The sequence below is a fragment of the Leptonychotes weddellii genome, chromosome 4 (assembly GCF_054177405.1).
Source record: "Leptonychotes weddellii isolate Sample4059 chromosome 4, ASM5417740v2, whole genome shotgun sequence".
Classification (NCBI taxonomy): Eukaryota; Metazoa; Chordata; class Mammalia; order Carnivora; family Phocidae; genus Leptonychotes; species Leptonychotes weddellii.
In genome coordinates, this window is record NC_138372.1 from 28603811 (window position 1) to 28617672 (window position 13862).

At 40.5% G+C, this 13862-nt stretch overlaps 1 protein-coding gene and 1 pseudogene across 1 annotated transcript in view; both read left to right on the plus strand.

Moving 5' to 3' along the window:
* ZMPSTE24 (zinc metallopeptidase STE24) overlaps positions 1 to 13862 on the plus strand; it is a 41873-nt gene that overhangs the window by 10563 nt on the left and 17448 nt on the right. The window contains 4 exon segments of the mRNA XM_081818193.1: positions 2751 to 2867; positions 3456 to 3608; positions 5357 to 5498; positions 11836 to 12020. Coding sequence (XP_081674319.1) covers positions 2751 to 2867; positions 3456 to 3608; positions 5357 to 5498; positions 11836 to 12020 — 597 coding nt within the window.
* LOC115942428 (large ribosomal subunit protein eL30 pseudogene) lies at positions 7399 to 11829 on the plus strand (annotated as a pseudogene).

Genomic DNA, 13862 nt, shown 5'->3' on the forward strand with positions numbered 1-13862 from the left:
TTATTGTAGCAAACTCCAGAATTCCAATGGCTTATCACAATAGTTTATTTCTCAAAAACATAATAGCCTAGTGTGAGTATTTTTGGTCAGCAGGTGACATTCTTCTATGTGGGAAGCCAGGGACCTGGTCTTTTTTCATCTTACGACTCTGCCATCCCCTGAGTGCCCCAGAGTTCTCTGCATCCAATAGGCAGATGGAATGAGGGGGTGGAGAAAGTACGTCCTCTTCTTAACTCCCTTGTCTCTGAAGTGTCCTTTGCATTCACATTTTGTTGGCTAACCAGTCATTTAGTATCAGATGTAAGGGAACTGGGAAATGGTGGTCTCTGGTTAGGTAGCTATTTCTCTGGGACAGCCCCTTGCAGTGAAAGGGGAAGCCTGAATTTTGTTGAACCCACTAAGCAGATAGTCTTTGCCATATGCACTTAGCAGATACTTCAAACAAGGACAGAGGGTGTAACTTCTAGAATCTCCATGGAGCTACTTGAGTTGACTACCCAGTCTTACAGAAGCTCCATTTACTGGGCAAAGCCTTAAGCCTGAGACTCCCCACCTGTGATGAATGCTAGGACACTATCTCCTGACTTTTTCTTGGAAATTGCCAAGTCTCTTCCCTCTTTCCTGATTATTTATTTGAAATGGTGGCTCTCTTTACATATGTATAGGTACCTTGGGTTTTAATTCAGCTCATCCTGTGTCCCATTTCTATATACCTTTTTCGAAAGCAGCCAAACTCTTTGAAGACCTCTTCTTCCTGGGGTATTTCTGTATCTTCATTGACTCTTGTCCTGGTCTGTTCTATGTGGCATTGTGGTTTACTTACATATTCTCTGCCCTGTTTCAGAAATTTGTAAAGATTTTATTTTTTTAAAGTAATCTCTACCCACCGTTTGGGGCTCGAACTCACAACCCCAAGATCAAGAATCGGATGCTCTACTGACTGAGCCAACCAGGCACTCCATTGTTTCAGAAATTATTTAAGGTGGTTTTATGTATACATCATGACTGACTCCTTATGCAGTTCTCATCTTAAATGTCTCTTTCTCAGAGAGGCCCTCCCTGACCACTCCATCTAGAGTAACAATTCTGCTGTCACTCCTCAGTGACACACATCACTGTGTTTGTGTATTTCTGTATAAAGGCACTTACCACTCTTGGGGCACCTGGGGGGGTCAGTCGTTAAGCATCTGCCTTCGGCTCAGGTCATGATCCCGGGGTCCTGGGATCGAGCCCCGCATCAGGCTCCCTGCTCTGCAGGAAGCCTGCTTCTCCCTCTCCCACTCCCCCTGCTTATGTTCCCTCTCTTGCTGTCTGTCTCTCTGTCAAATAAATAAATAAAAATCTTAAAAAAAAAAAAAAATAAAGGTACTTACCACTGTCTGCATTTACCTTATTTGTTTACTTTTTATCTGTCTCCCTGACAAGAATTTTAAGCTCTAAGGGGACAGAGACCTTGTATATTTTCTTCACTGCTGTGTCACCAGTGCCTTCAAAAAGTTTGACACCAGACATTTAACTTTTTTGAATTCATGGAGAATGAATGCATGAATGTATGTATAAAGGGTTCAATATAGCATTGGAATGACTGCTATCATGGAAGTAGCCTAGGTGTCCACTTATACAATGGAATAATCTAGAGTCATTAATAATGAAGAAATAGCTATATATTGATATGGAAAATTTTTATGAGATATTATGTGAGAAAAGCAAGTATTCACATAATCAGTACAATATGATTGCATTTTTGGAAGATGGGATTCTGATTCAGTAGGTTTAAGGAAGGTCCTAGAATCTGTTTTTTAATTTTTTTCCCATCTCCTGTTTGGGAACAGTGCTGAAATAAACTGCCCTGCATGTTATAGCCAGATAAACCTTCCTTTCTTATCCTCTCTCCCTTCTTCCTACATTTAGAAACTTATATTGGCTGCATCTTTGTTACCGAATCAAAGGTGTTTTGGTGGTGGGTGGTATACTGACATTTACCTTAAAAGAATTCCATTTTACACCGTGTGGTGAGAGGGCCTCATCACCCTTTCTCCCTCCCCAACTCCTTTCATACCAAGTAGCCCTTTTCCTCCACTATCCTAGGAAAAGTTTGGAAAGAGAAATGAGGCAGTTCTTGGCTTTTGATTTCATAAGGATCTGTTGTGAAGGCACTTAAAGTAGTTCTTGAGGGTAATTTCCCCTATTGGTTTTTGGCTTCTTGTGAAAACTTTAGGACACCCCACCCGCCCTAGTCCAGCTTTTTTGATGCTCTGGGATAAATTTCTCTGCCTTACCCCAACCTTGTCCCAAGGCCTGTCATCTTGTCCTCTTCCTCTTACAGGGTGCTCCATGCTTTCGCAAATTGCAAGGCATTCCTCCTCCTTTCCTTGTCTCTCCTGTCCCATTAATTCACCTCTTTCTTCAGAGTGGCATCCCGAGTCTCCTCAGCCTAGTAAGTCTTGCTTGAATTCACCAGTGTATGTGGTTGTTTCTCATTTTTTAGTTCTTCTTTGTCTGTATGGCTTCAGGTAACTTTCACATAGTGCCTGGGATAAAAGAGATATTGTTTTATTGCCTCCTTCTCTCAAGTAAACTCAGAGGGTAGAGATGTTTTCAGACCTTGCATTACCCATAGAATCAAGCACATTGCTTGAGATGTAGTAAGTGCTCAACAACTACTTGTTCATTTGTTCACTAATCATTCATTTGAAGAACGAATTAATATTACACTATAAAAACTCCCTTTTTTTTCTTCTTGTGTTTAGATCACTCAGTCCTTGGTGTTTCTCCTCTTGGCTACACTTTTCAGTGCATTGACTGGTTTGCCATGGAGTCTTTATAATACTTTTGTGATAGAAGAAAAACATGGTTTCAATCAACAGGTAAACTAGAGAATACACATGTTCTCTTTTAAATATAAAGACTTTTTTGTGCTTTTTTCCCCTCTGCTGGTAATAATTGAAACATAATTTGCTACTTTATTTTTTTAAAGATTTATTTATTTATTTGAGAGAGTAGGGGGGAGAGGAAGAGGGAGAGAGAGAGGATCCCAAACAGAACCCCCCACTGAGTGCAGAGTCCATGATCCTGAGATTATGACCTGAGTCAAAATCAAGAGTCCGATGCTTAACCAACTGAGCCACCTAGGCTCCCCCATAATTTGCTATTTTAGAGCATGAATTAATTGAAGGAAAAGGAACTGCAGATATGGTAAAGCTCATAGCTTAAAGTCTTGCCGTAAACTTTTCATACTAAAGTCTAGTGTTTTTCTGCTAACATTTAAATGGTGTATTTTGAACTATAAAATGCCAGACATTTACTTACTGTATTAGGCTGCCTATTGTCATATAATACAGACTCACTGCCTTTTAACTTTTAAAATTGCTTTAATAGCGTACCTTCTGTATTCATTTATTAGTTACTTTAAAAGCATTTTTTCAGTTTCTTGTGATAATCTTTTCTTTTTTCAGACTTTGGGATTCTTCATGAAAGATGCAGTCAAGAAATTTATTGTGACTCAGTGCATTTTATTGCCTGTGTCTTCACTTCTACTTTACATTATCAAAATTGGGGGTGACTATTTTTTTATATATGCCTGGCTGTTCACATTAGTTGTTTCTCTGGTGAGTAAAATCTTTGTTTCATTTTCTTTTACAAGATTTCCTTGGCGAGATAACTATGATTTAATCTTCATTAGCATATGAGCAGTTCTTAAGAAGCAAATGAAATATAAATAAGTGGTCATATAAATTTCCCTCTTGGTTTCTGCTTTTGGGTATAGAAATAGAGAGCTGACTCTGACCATAGATTTTCTCCTCCTAATGCTGACTCAGATTCTAGAAGCTGGTTGTTAGTTACTGTTAATGATCCAGTTGTCAGGCAATTTTGGGCTGTGCATTTGTGAGTTGTCACTAGAATGGATGACTAAGTTTGATCATTTAATGACTCTACTGAGCTCCAGTGCCTAAAATATTGTGGATGTTTTAATAGACTTTATTATTTATTTATTTAGTAAAGATTTTATTTATTCATTTGAGAGAGAGACAAAGAGTACACAAACAGGGGGAGAGGCAGAGGGAGAGAGAGAAGCAGGCTCCCCTGCTGAGCTGGCAGCCCGACATGGGGCTCTATTCCAGGACCCAGAGATCATGACCCTAGCTGAAGGCAGACACTCAACCATCTGAGCCATCCAGGCGCCCCTATTGTGGATTTTTTTTTTTTTTTTAAGATTTTATTTATTTGACAGAGACACAGCGAGAGAGGGAACACAGGCAGGGGGAGTGGGAGAGGGAGAAGCAGGCTTCCTGCTGAGCAGGGAGCCCAATGTGGGGCTCGATCCCATGACCCTGGGATCATGACCTGAGCCGATGGCAGACACTTAACTGACTGAGCCATCCAGGTGCCCCAGCCTATTGTGGATGTTTTGAAGAGAGACTAGATTTAAGAGGGATAAGAAAAAGAAAGCATAAACTTACCCAATTTTTTTTCTGCCCTCCTTCCCCTGCCTTTCCCCTCCTCCTTTCTCCCTTCTTTAGCCCTTCTTCTCTGTTCCCTTTTCCCTTCCTCTTCCCTTCCCTTCTCTCGTTTCTCTCCTCCCCTCCTTCTGTTCTCCCTCCCTTTTCCTCTCACCCCCCGTCTTCCCTTCCTCACGTCTTTGCTTCTTCTCTCTACCATATTCTAAACCACTTTACAACACACACTACAACACAGTGAAAGCGGTCTGTTCACAGCCTCCAAAAAATAGCATCTGTTAGCTGTTCAGCTCCTCTGATGATGAGGTTTACTTTAGTCTGAATTGCCATGATGTTCACTGCTTTACTTTCTACTGGTGGGATCAAACTCTGAAAACAGGTGCTAGTTGGATTTATGCACATCTGTGTATGGCAAATGAAGTGAGAGGAAAGAGAACAGAGGAAATGCTCCTGAAATGCTTAAGGAAGTGCCATTCCAAACACAGTGGATAGTTGTGCACTGCAGGTAATTAATTTTAGCAGACCAACCAAAAAACAGCACACAGTCAAGCTCTAGTAATTATTTTTCTAGCAAAGACTGCAGGTCTCTCATGATTACTCTCAAAGGCAGAATTCTCAGTTATGATGGGCTTATGAAGTGTCAGAAATTCCCAAGATAGTTTTGAATGGACCATTTGACTTTTCAGTTATTACCACATAGAGACTACTCACTTTGATTTAGTTTAACAGATATTGAGCACTTACTATCTGGTATTATTTGGGGCTGGGAATACCAGAGCAAATAAGAAAAGATCCATGTTCTCAAGGCTGGATCTCAAGGCTGTTTTAATATAATCTATATATATAGCAGTTTTTCTTTAAGAACATTTTCATAGGTTGTTCTGACATTTATTTTTCAGGTGCTTGTCACAATATATGCTGATTATATTGCCCCTTTATTTGACAAATTCACACCTCTGCCTGAGGGAAAGCTTAAACAGGAAATTGAAGTAATGGCAAAGAGTATTGACTTTCCTTTGACTAAGGTATATGTTGTTGAAGGTAAGGCTACCTGGGGGTAAGGAAGTTTTATTCAAGTGATTTGTTTTGATTTGTTACGATTTTACATTTTGCGTTTTTAAGATTTCTAGGAATTGATGACATAGTCCAGGGATAGAAACTAATAGCCCGATACCAAGCCTGCTCTTACCTGCAGCTGTATTTGGTTGGCTTTACAGTGTTGTTTGGCCAAGGCCTTCTTCACTCCTTGTTTATCATGTGTATTAGATTGATTTATGTACTTCTGTTACCTACCTGGCTCCCTCAGGTAATTGAGTTGGACTTTTGCATAGTCAAGTTTCATTTAGCACTAGTTTGGGGGCTCATAAATAAAACCAGTGTTACTGGCTTTGTCTCATCCAACAAAACTTCCAGTGTTCTGGAGGAGTATGATTTCACTTGCACATTACCAAAAACTGTAGTACCTTTGGAAACTTCGGATCAGTATTCTCTGCATTTTTGATAATTGCTTTTTTTTTTTAAGATTTTATTTATTTATTTGAGAGAGAGAGAGAGAGAAGAGTAGGGGGAGAGGGAGAAACAGGCTCTCCGCATAGCAGAGAGCCTGATGCGGGACTCGATCCCAGGACCCCGAGATCACGACCTGAGCCGAAGGCCGACGCTTAACTGACCGAGCCACCCAGGCACCCCTGATAATTGCTTTTGAGAGTTAAGCTATGTATTAGTTTACATAAAACTACTAAAGTCTCAGGCCCAAAAAGATGTAGAGTAAAAGTGTTGTATGATACCATGACTTTTGGAAAATCCTCCTAAATGCGTGAGAGTGGTTCTCCCTCTGCCACTTAGCAGCTGTGGGATCTTAGATGAATCCCTTCACCCCTCCAGGATTCAGCTTTGCTTCCCCTAAACCATGGTTTGGCAAACATTTTCTGTAAAGGGCTAGTCAGTAAGTATTTTAGGCTTTATGGGCCACATGGTCTGTCCCTGTCACAGCTGTTCAATCCTGCCATTACAGTACAGAAGCAGTCACAGATAAGACATAAACAAATGAGCATGGCTATGTTTTCTTGTTTTTTTTTTTAAGATTTTTTATTTATTTGACAGAGCGAGAGAGCACAAGCAGGGGGAGCAGCAGAGGGAGAGGGAGAAGCAGGCTCCCCGTTGAGCAGGGAGCCCGATGCAGGGCTCAATCCCAGGACCCTGGGACCATGACTTGAGCCGAAGGCAGATGCTTAACCGACAGGCGCCCCATGAGCATGGCTGTGTTCTAGTAAAACTTTATTTATAAAAATAAGTGGCAGATTAGATTTGGCCTGCAAACCATACTTTGCCCATCCCTCTTCTAAACTAAAAAAAAAAAAAAAAATCACCAGTGAGAAACAGCTGTATTGGATGAAGGAGTGGAAACTGAGAAGTAATTATGGGGTCCAGAAGAATAGAGATGGCCACAATGGGAAAGAATGAATTAACCGCAACTAGAAGAGTATAGAAATCTCAGACATCCGTGGCTTCTGAGGTTATACAGCCCAGCTAATGGCACAGTTGGGACATTTCTATGGGGGAAATGGTAGAATGACAATCCCACTACTTTTTAGGCTCTGAGATCGCTATTCTTTTTTTTTTTTTTTTTTTTAAAGATTTTATTTATTAGAGAGCGAGCGAGAGAGAAACAGCATGAGAGAGGAGAGGGTCAGAGGGAGAAGCAGGCTCCCTGCTGAGCCGGGAGCCCGATGTGGGACTCGATCCCAGGACCCTGGGATCATGACCTGAGCCGAAGGCAGTCGCTTAACGAACTGAGCCACCCAGGCGCCCGAGATCGCTATTCTTTTAGTTAGTAAACTAGAAGTATATGAATCAGTACAGTAGGACCATCTTTTAGGGACTTTTACTGTTGGGGCAACCTAAGTTGCTTATCACTTAAGTGATAATCAGATAATATGAAATGACAACTAATGATATCACAATAGAAGTAATTGATAAGATATGTAATATAGACTGTCAGTGCCATGTGGTTTTAGATGAAATAGGGAAGGCTTTATGGAGAATTATAACATGAGCTGGTACTTTATGGAATATCAGGATTTAGCGTTTTTTTCCTCACTCCCCGACCATCTTGTGGGGCCGGCTCGCACCTAAGGCAGGAAGACAGTGGCTGCAAAGAAGACAAAAGAGCCACTGGAGTTGATCTACTTTGGGCTCCAGATCAATATGAAAAGTGGAAAGTATGTGCTGGGGTACAAGCAGACTCTGTTAATGATCAGACATGGCAAAGTGAAACTGATCATCCTCACCAACTCCCAGCCTTGAGGAAATCAGAAACAGAGTGTTGTGCCATGTTGGCCATAACTGGTGTCCATCACTCAGTGGCAGTAGTATTGAATTGGGCACAGAAAGTGGAAAGTACTGTGGAGTATGCGCACTGGCTCTCATCGATCAGGTGATTTTGATATCATTGGAAGCATGCCAGGACAGACCGGTGACAAGTGAGTCATACAAGACTTTTTCTTTAATAAAACTGGCCAGAGCTTGCTTAAAAAAAAAAAAAGAAAAAAAAAAGTTTTGAGTAAGTGGAGGGTAGCATTTCAGAGGTCAGGCTGTGAGGTCAATAAGCTTGGGTTTGAATCGTGGTTTTATCACAAATTTCCTGTGTGACTTTGGCAACTTACCTTTGCTAAACAGAAATTTACTGATATGTAATATAAGTTCTTGTTAATAATGGTAACAATCCTCAGAAATATTTTGAATGATTAACTGTTGTTACTAATAATAACAACATACATTATGGATTTGTAAGTTGATAGGGATATTGTAGTGAAAAGCCAGCATTCTTCCAAATCATATCAGATAGCAAGTGTTGTGCAGAGAATGAAACTAGTGTGATGTGATCAAGGATGACTGAGTAGATACTTTAGATTGGGTCATCAGGCAAGAGCTCTCTGAGCGAGTGAATCTGAGTTGACGCCTGAAGGAAGAAGCCATCCATGTTGAGATCTGGGAATGTGGTAAGCCCTTCTAGAGCTTTGTGTCTGCAAGAAACAAGTCCAGTGTGGCTGCAGCACAGCAGGACGGTGTTATGACATGAAGTGTGAGACACAGGCAGGAGTCAGACCACATAGGACTTGGTAAATCAGGATAAGAGCTTGGGTTTTATTGTGAGTTTGGGGGGAAAAGCCATTGAAGGTTTTAGTGACATGGTCTGGTTTGTAGTTTTTAAATATTGTGGGTTGCTCTATGGAGAAGAGATTGTAGTGGGAGGGCAAGAGTAGCAGCAGGTGAGCAGTTTGGAGACTGTGGCCATGGTCAGGGCGGAGATCAGGCAGCTTAGACTAGGACAGAAGTAATTTACGCAGAGAAGTAGATGCATTGGGGATATGTTTCAGGGGTAGAGTTGATGAAATTTGCTTGTAGGTTACCTGTGAAGGAATTGAGGAAAGGGAGACATTAAGGGTAATGACCTAGATTTTTGGCCTGAGCAGCTGGATAAATGGTGGTTTACTGAGATGGGAAAACTGAGCAAAGAGCAGGTTTGTGGGGAATTCAGTTCTGTTGGATGTTACGTGTTGCGGTATCTATTGAACACTGGATTAGAGTTCCTCAGGCAGTGGTTAGCTCCAAGTAAGCAGTCAAACCAACTGTGGCTGATTGAAGCAGGAAAATTCCTTATTGAGACAACCTTTGATAGCTCACAAATCACCAGGAAAGTTAAGTTTACAAGCTTGGAAAATAGGCTGTTCCCAGGGAGGTGAGGAGCTCAGAATCTCCCTGTAGAACTGGTCTGGTGAGGACCCTGCTGTTGCCTCCTGCTGTTGAAATCGGCAGTTTGCTCTCTTAACATCCCGCCACTAGCACCCATGGCATTAATTCCTCACTGCCCTGCTTCTTTGCATAATTAGCTAAATCTTCAGTCCCCAGTGGGTGTATCTGATTTACTGAGCCAGGGCATGGGCTAGATGCCAGGAGTGCTGGGGACACAAATATCTGGCCTTTTAGATTTCTCAGAAGCAGTCTCCCACAACACTCACATGGTGAGAAAGTCCTTGAACTCTGAAAGGAGGGGGAAGAAAAACCACACGCACACACATAAGAATATAAACAACAAATCTGCATTATCAACATCCTTATGGAGATGTAGAGATGGCAGATAGGCAGCTGGAGTTCTAGGGAGAGGTCAGGGCCAGAATATTGATAGGAAAGCATCTGGCACAGAGATGGTGTTTAATGCCATGAATGGGGGCATTTAGAGAAGACAAGGGGGCTCAGGCTGGAGTCAGCGGGGGAAGAAGATCCAGTTAACAGAGGTTGAAGTAGGAAGAAAGCCGGGAGAAAGTGGTATTTCTTTTGAGACAGGAGAAAGTCTTTCGAGGAGGGAGTGGTCAGCTGTGTCAAATGCTGCCTAGAGTTGAAGGTAAGACGGCATAAAACATAAAGACACAGATGGCAGTGCCTTACGTTGGTTTTCAGATCCTCGAGTATATTACTTCGTACCTCAAGTGGTCTCATCAACCCATTCGGTAAACACTCATTATTGAATATATATTACATGCCAGCACAGTGATACAAAAAGCTTATGGTCTAGGGCAGGGACCCCTAAGCTTTAGTGACTGTAAGAATTTTCAGGAGAGTTTGTTAAAAGACAGATTCTTGGGCTGCATTCCCAGGTGTTTTAGTATCTACTTTTTTTTTTTTTTAAAGATTTTATTTATTTATTTAAGAGAGAGAGATTGAGAGAGAGAAAGCATGAGAGGGGGGAGGGTCGGGAGGGTCAGAGGGAGAAGCAGACTCCCCGCTGAGCAGGGAGCCCGATGCGGGACTCGATCCCGGGACTCCAGGATCATGACCTGAGCCGAAGGCAGTCGCCCAACCGACTGAGCCACCCAGGCGCCCTTAGTATCTACCTTTAACAGGCGCCCCGAGGTGACTCTGGTATAGGTATTCCTTGGGCTACACTTTGAGAAAGTTGGACCAGTGGGAGATACTAAGACATTACTTTTATTTTGTTTATAAGCATACAGTCTGCCTACTTCCATAAATAACTTAAGGCAGCTTCTAAGAAATATTTTTATTTAAAAATTAGAATCAGAGAAGACAGAAATGAGAGAGAAGTGTAAGTAAGACCTCTGAATGATACATAGCTTTCCAGATGCTGAGGTCCTATACCACTGTCAAAATTGGACCACGTGTTTGGCTCTTCTCTGCAACGAAACCAAAAAATGAGAAAATAATTAAATAAATAAAAAGCTACTATTTGTCAAAGCCTTCCTAAATGCTAAACATACTGCCAAGCATACTGCTATATATGTAGAATATACCGTATCCTAAATTTATTGCTAATCATACTTTATAGTAGAAGTATGAGTAGATACAGAATACATATTTTCTGTGAGACATCTCAAATTCTCAAGAGAAACAAATGTTTTATCATTTCTTTGAAAAAATGTTTGTAAGTAATAGTAGTAGTTTATGGATCAGGCAGTATATGCATTGATTTGCTTAGAATTTCTCATGTAATCTTTAATCCAGCTCAATGAGGTAGAGATTAGCCTCACGTCATAAACAGGTAAATAAAGCTTAAAGAAATTAAGCTTAAAGAAATTAAGGAAGTTTCTTATATTTACACAACTACTACATGGCAGAGCCAAGATTTGAACCCAAAGTCTGCTCTTAACCACACAGGTCCCTGCACAGTGTAGAACATTTAGGAAATAAAGAAAAATATAAAGAAGCAAATAAAAAATCACCCATAGTTCAGCTTCTGTTAGCCACGTACTGTTAGGTATGTTTTTTTTCCCAGTCTTTTTAAAAATAGCTTTAACTTTTCCTGATTATAGAAGTAAGTGTACTTATTTTATAAAGGAGGGAACAAAAATCCATAGTTCTAGAAGCCAGTGGTAAACACTTCAGTATTTTGAAATATGTCTTCATAGGCTTGTTTTATGCTTTTCTATTTACATGTACTTTTTTTTCATGACAATAATGGAACCTTATATATATGAAGTTTTATATCCTTCACAGTATATTGGTGAGCTTTTTCCTATCTTGTTAAGTTTCTTCAAAAGTATTGCTTTTTTTTCTGGCTGGTTAAAATTCCATTTCACAGCTCTACCATAATTTAACCATTCCACTACTGTTGGATATTTAGACTTTATTTATTTACTTATTGCTGTAAAGCTGCGACGAGCACAAGTATTTGTTGGCAGGACTGTAGGAAAGCAGACACTCTCCACTGCAGGTGGTGATTTATGTTGATAACAGTTTTCTTCAGATATTAAACAGTTTGAAAATGTTAATGTCCTTTCCACTAATGCAATTTCTAGGAGTCTCTCCAGAGAACCCCAAACTTTTTAATTATTTTCCATGCTTTGAACTGTCTTTCCCTTAGGATCTAAACGCTCTTCCCACAGCAATGCTTATTTTTATGGCTTCTTCAAGAACAAGCGAATAGTTTTGTTTGACACTCTACTAGAAGAGTATTCTGTACTAAACAAAGACATCCTGGAAGAGCCTGGCATGGAACCCCGCAAAGATGGAGAAGGGGACAGTGAAGAAATAAAAGCTAAAGTTAAAGTGAGTTCTTCTTTTCCTAAGAGACCCTGGCTTAGTTTTTATAAACAGTTCCTATGACAACTCAAAATAACATCAGTTTCTATGTAGTGAGTGGTAAATTCAAGGAGACTATCAAATAAGAACCCCATGGCCCCGTTATAATTCTGGTATTTGGGAGAGATTATTATTGTTACTACATGCTAACTACCTCTCAAGCTTTTATAGAATGTACCCATGAAAATTAGAAGCATAAGATAGGAAAATTCTTATGATTATAAGCTATCTTTAAAACAGGGACGTTGTATATATTCCCTATATGTTTATGTTCAAAGAATTTCACCAGGCAGGATAAAGAGAAGATAAACATCTGATTTTTAGCTCATTGAGACACAGTAATGATAGACTTTGGCAATGGAGAGACTTGAATTTGAATCCTGGTTCTGTCATTTAGTAGCTGTGTGTCCTTGGGTACACTGTATAGTGTTGGTCAGTTTTCTTTTGTTTGTTTGACAAATATTTATGGAACACATATTCTGTGCTGAGATACTTTGCCTGGCACTAGAAGTGCAAGAATAAAGAGGGAAACTTTGCTCTCGAGGAGCTGATGGTCTGAAGGGGAGAAAGTCATCGAAGCCCAGTACAATATGATAATTGTAATAGTGAAGCTGTGTATCCTGGACGCAGTGGGAGCACAAGAGAAGACATTCTTAAATCTGACCTGAGTCTCAGAAGCTTTTTCTGAGTTCTCTCCTGGATGAGGTTAGCTGAGGCTGATTAGCAAGATCTCAAGTACCAAGACTAAATGGGGGAGGAGGGACAATGATAAGAAACAACACAAATTTAATCAGAAACAGTTGCCAGTATTTGTATATATATGGGAATGTGCTATTGGCTTTGGTGTCATCCAGAGATGATTTTGGATCTATGTAACTCTGGGCAAGTAAGTTCTCTAAATCATAGATTTCTTAACTAAAAGATAATGCTAGGAGGGTTTCTCACCTTGGCACTATTGACATTTTGGGCCAGGTAATTTTTGTTGTAGGGGGTATCTTGTGCATTATAGGATGTTTAGCAGCATCCCTGGCCTTTCCCCACTACATGCCAGTATCAACCTCCCCTACCCTCAACAATTGTTACAACTGAAAATATCTCCAGACATTGCGAGATAGCCTGGGGAGGGAGGGGTGTCAGGGATTGGGGGGCAAGATCATTCCTGGTTGAGAAACACTGGGCTAAAGATGCCTGTCTTTTAGGGTTGGGAGGATTAAATGAAACAATATAGGGGAAATACCTTGTACTCCATTTTATACATTCTAACTACCAGAAAATAACTATTATCTTTTGAACATCCATTTTGATCCTAAAAAAGAAAGTCAAGTAAAGTGCCTAGCCTAGTCATAAATATGTACATGAGGCAAGATTCTGTGAAGGGATTAAGTAACATTTGGAGAAGGCTAAGTGCTTTGATTTTGCTTATTTTTGAAGTGGGTTTATCCTGCCAGTTAGGTTGCTTGGTCTGACCAAGCATCAGGATTTTAAGCTAGGAAGAGATCTTAAGGTCATCTTATCAGTAGGAAAACTGAAGTCCAGAAAGGGTAACTCAGCAGTGGCAGTGGGGAATCATGCAAGTTCAGCAAGTCAGCCTGCTTAAGAGGTATCTACATACCGGCGTGTGGGGATGGGGGTGGATAACATCATAGCCAAACCATGACGTTAGATAGTGGTCCATTGAGTTCAAACAATGTAGTGAAATTACTGACCTTTAGTATCTAGGGGAACATTATTCTTGGGCTTAAATCTTACAAAAGATTAGATAGTCTTTAGAAGTGTGTTGAGCAGAGTTTGAGTTATTTTGCTGACTTC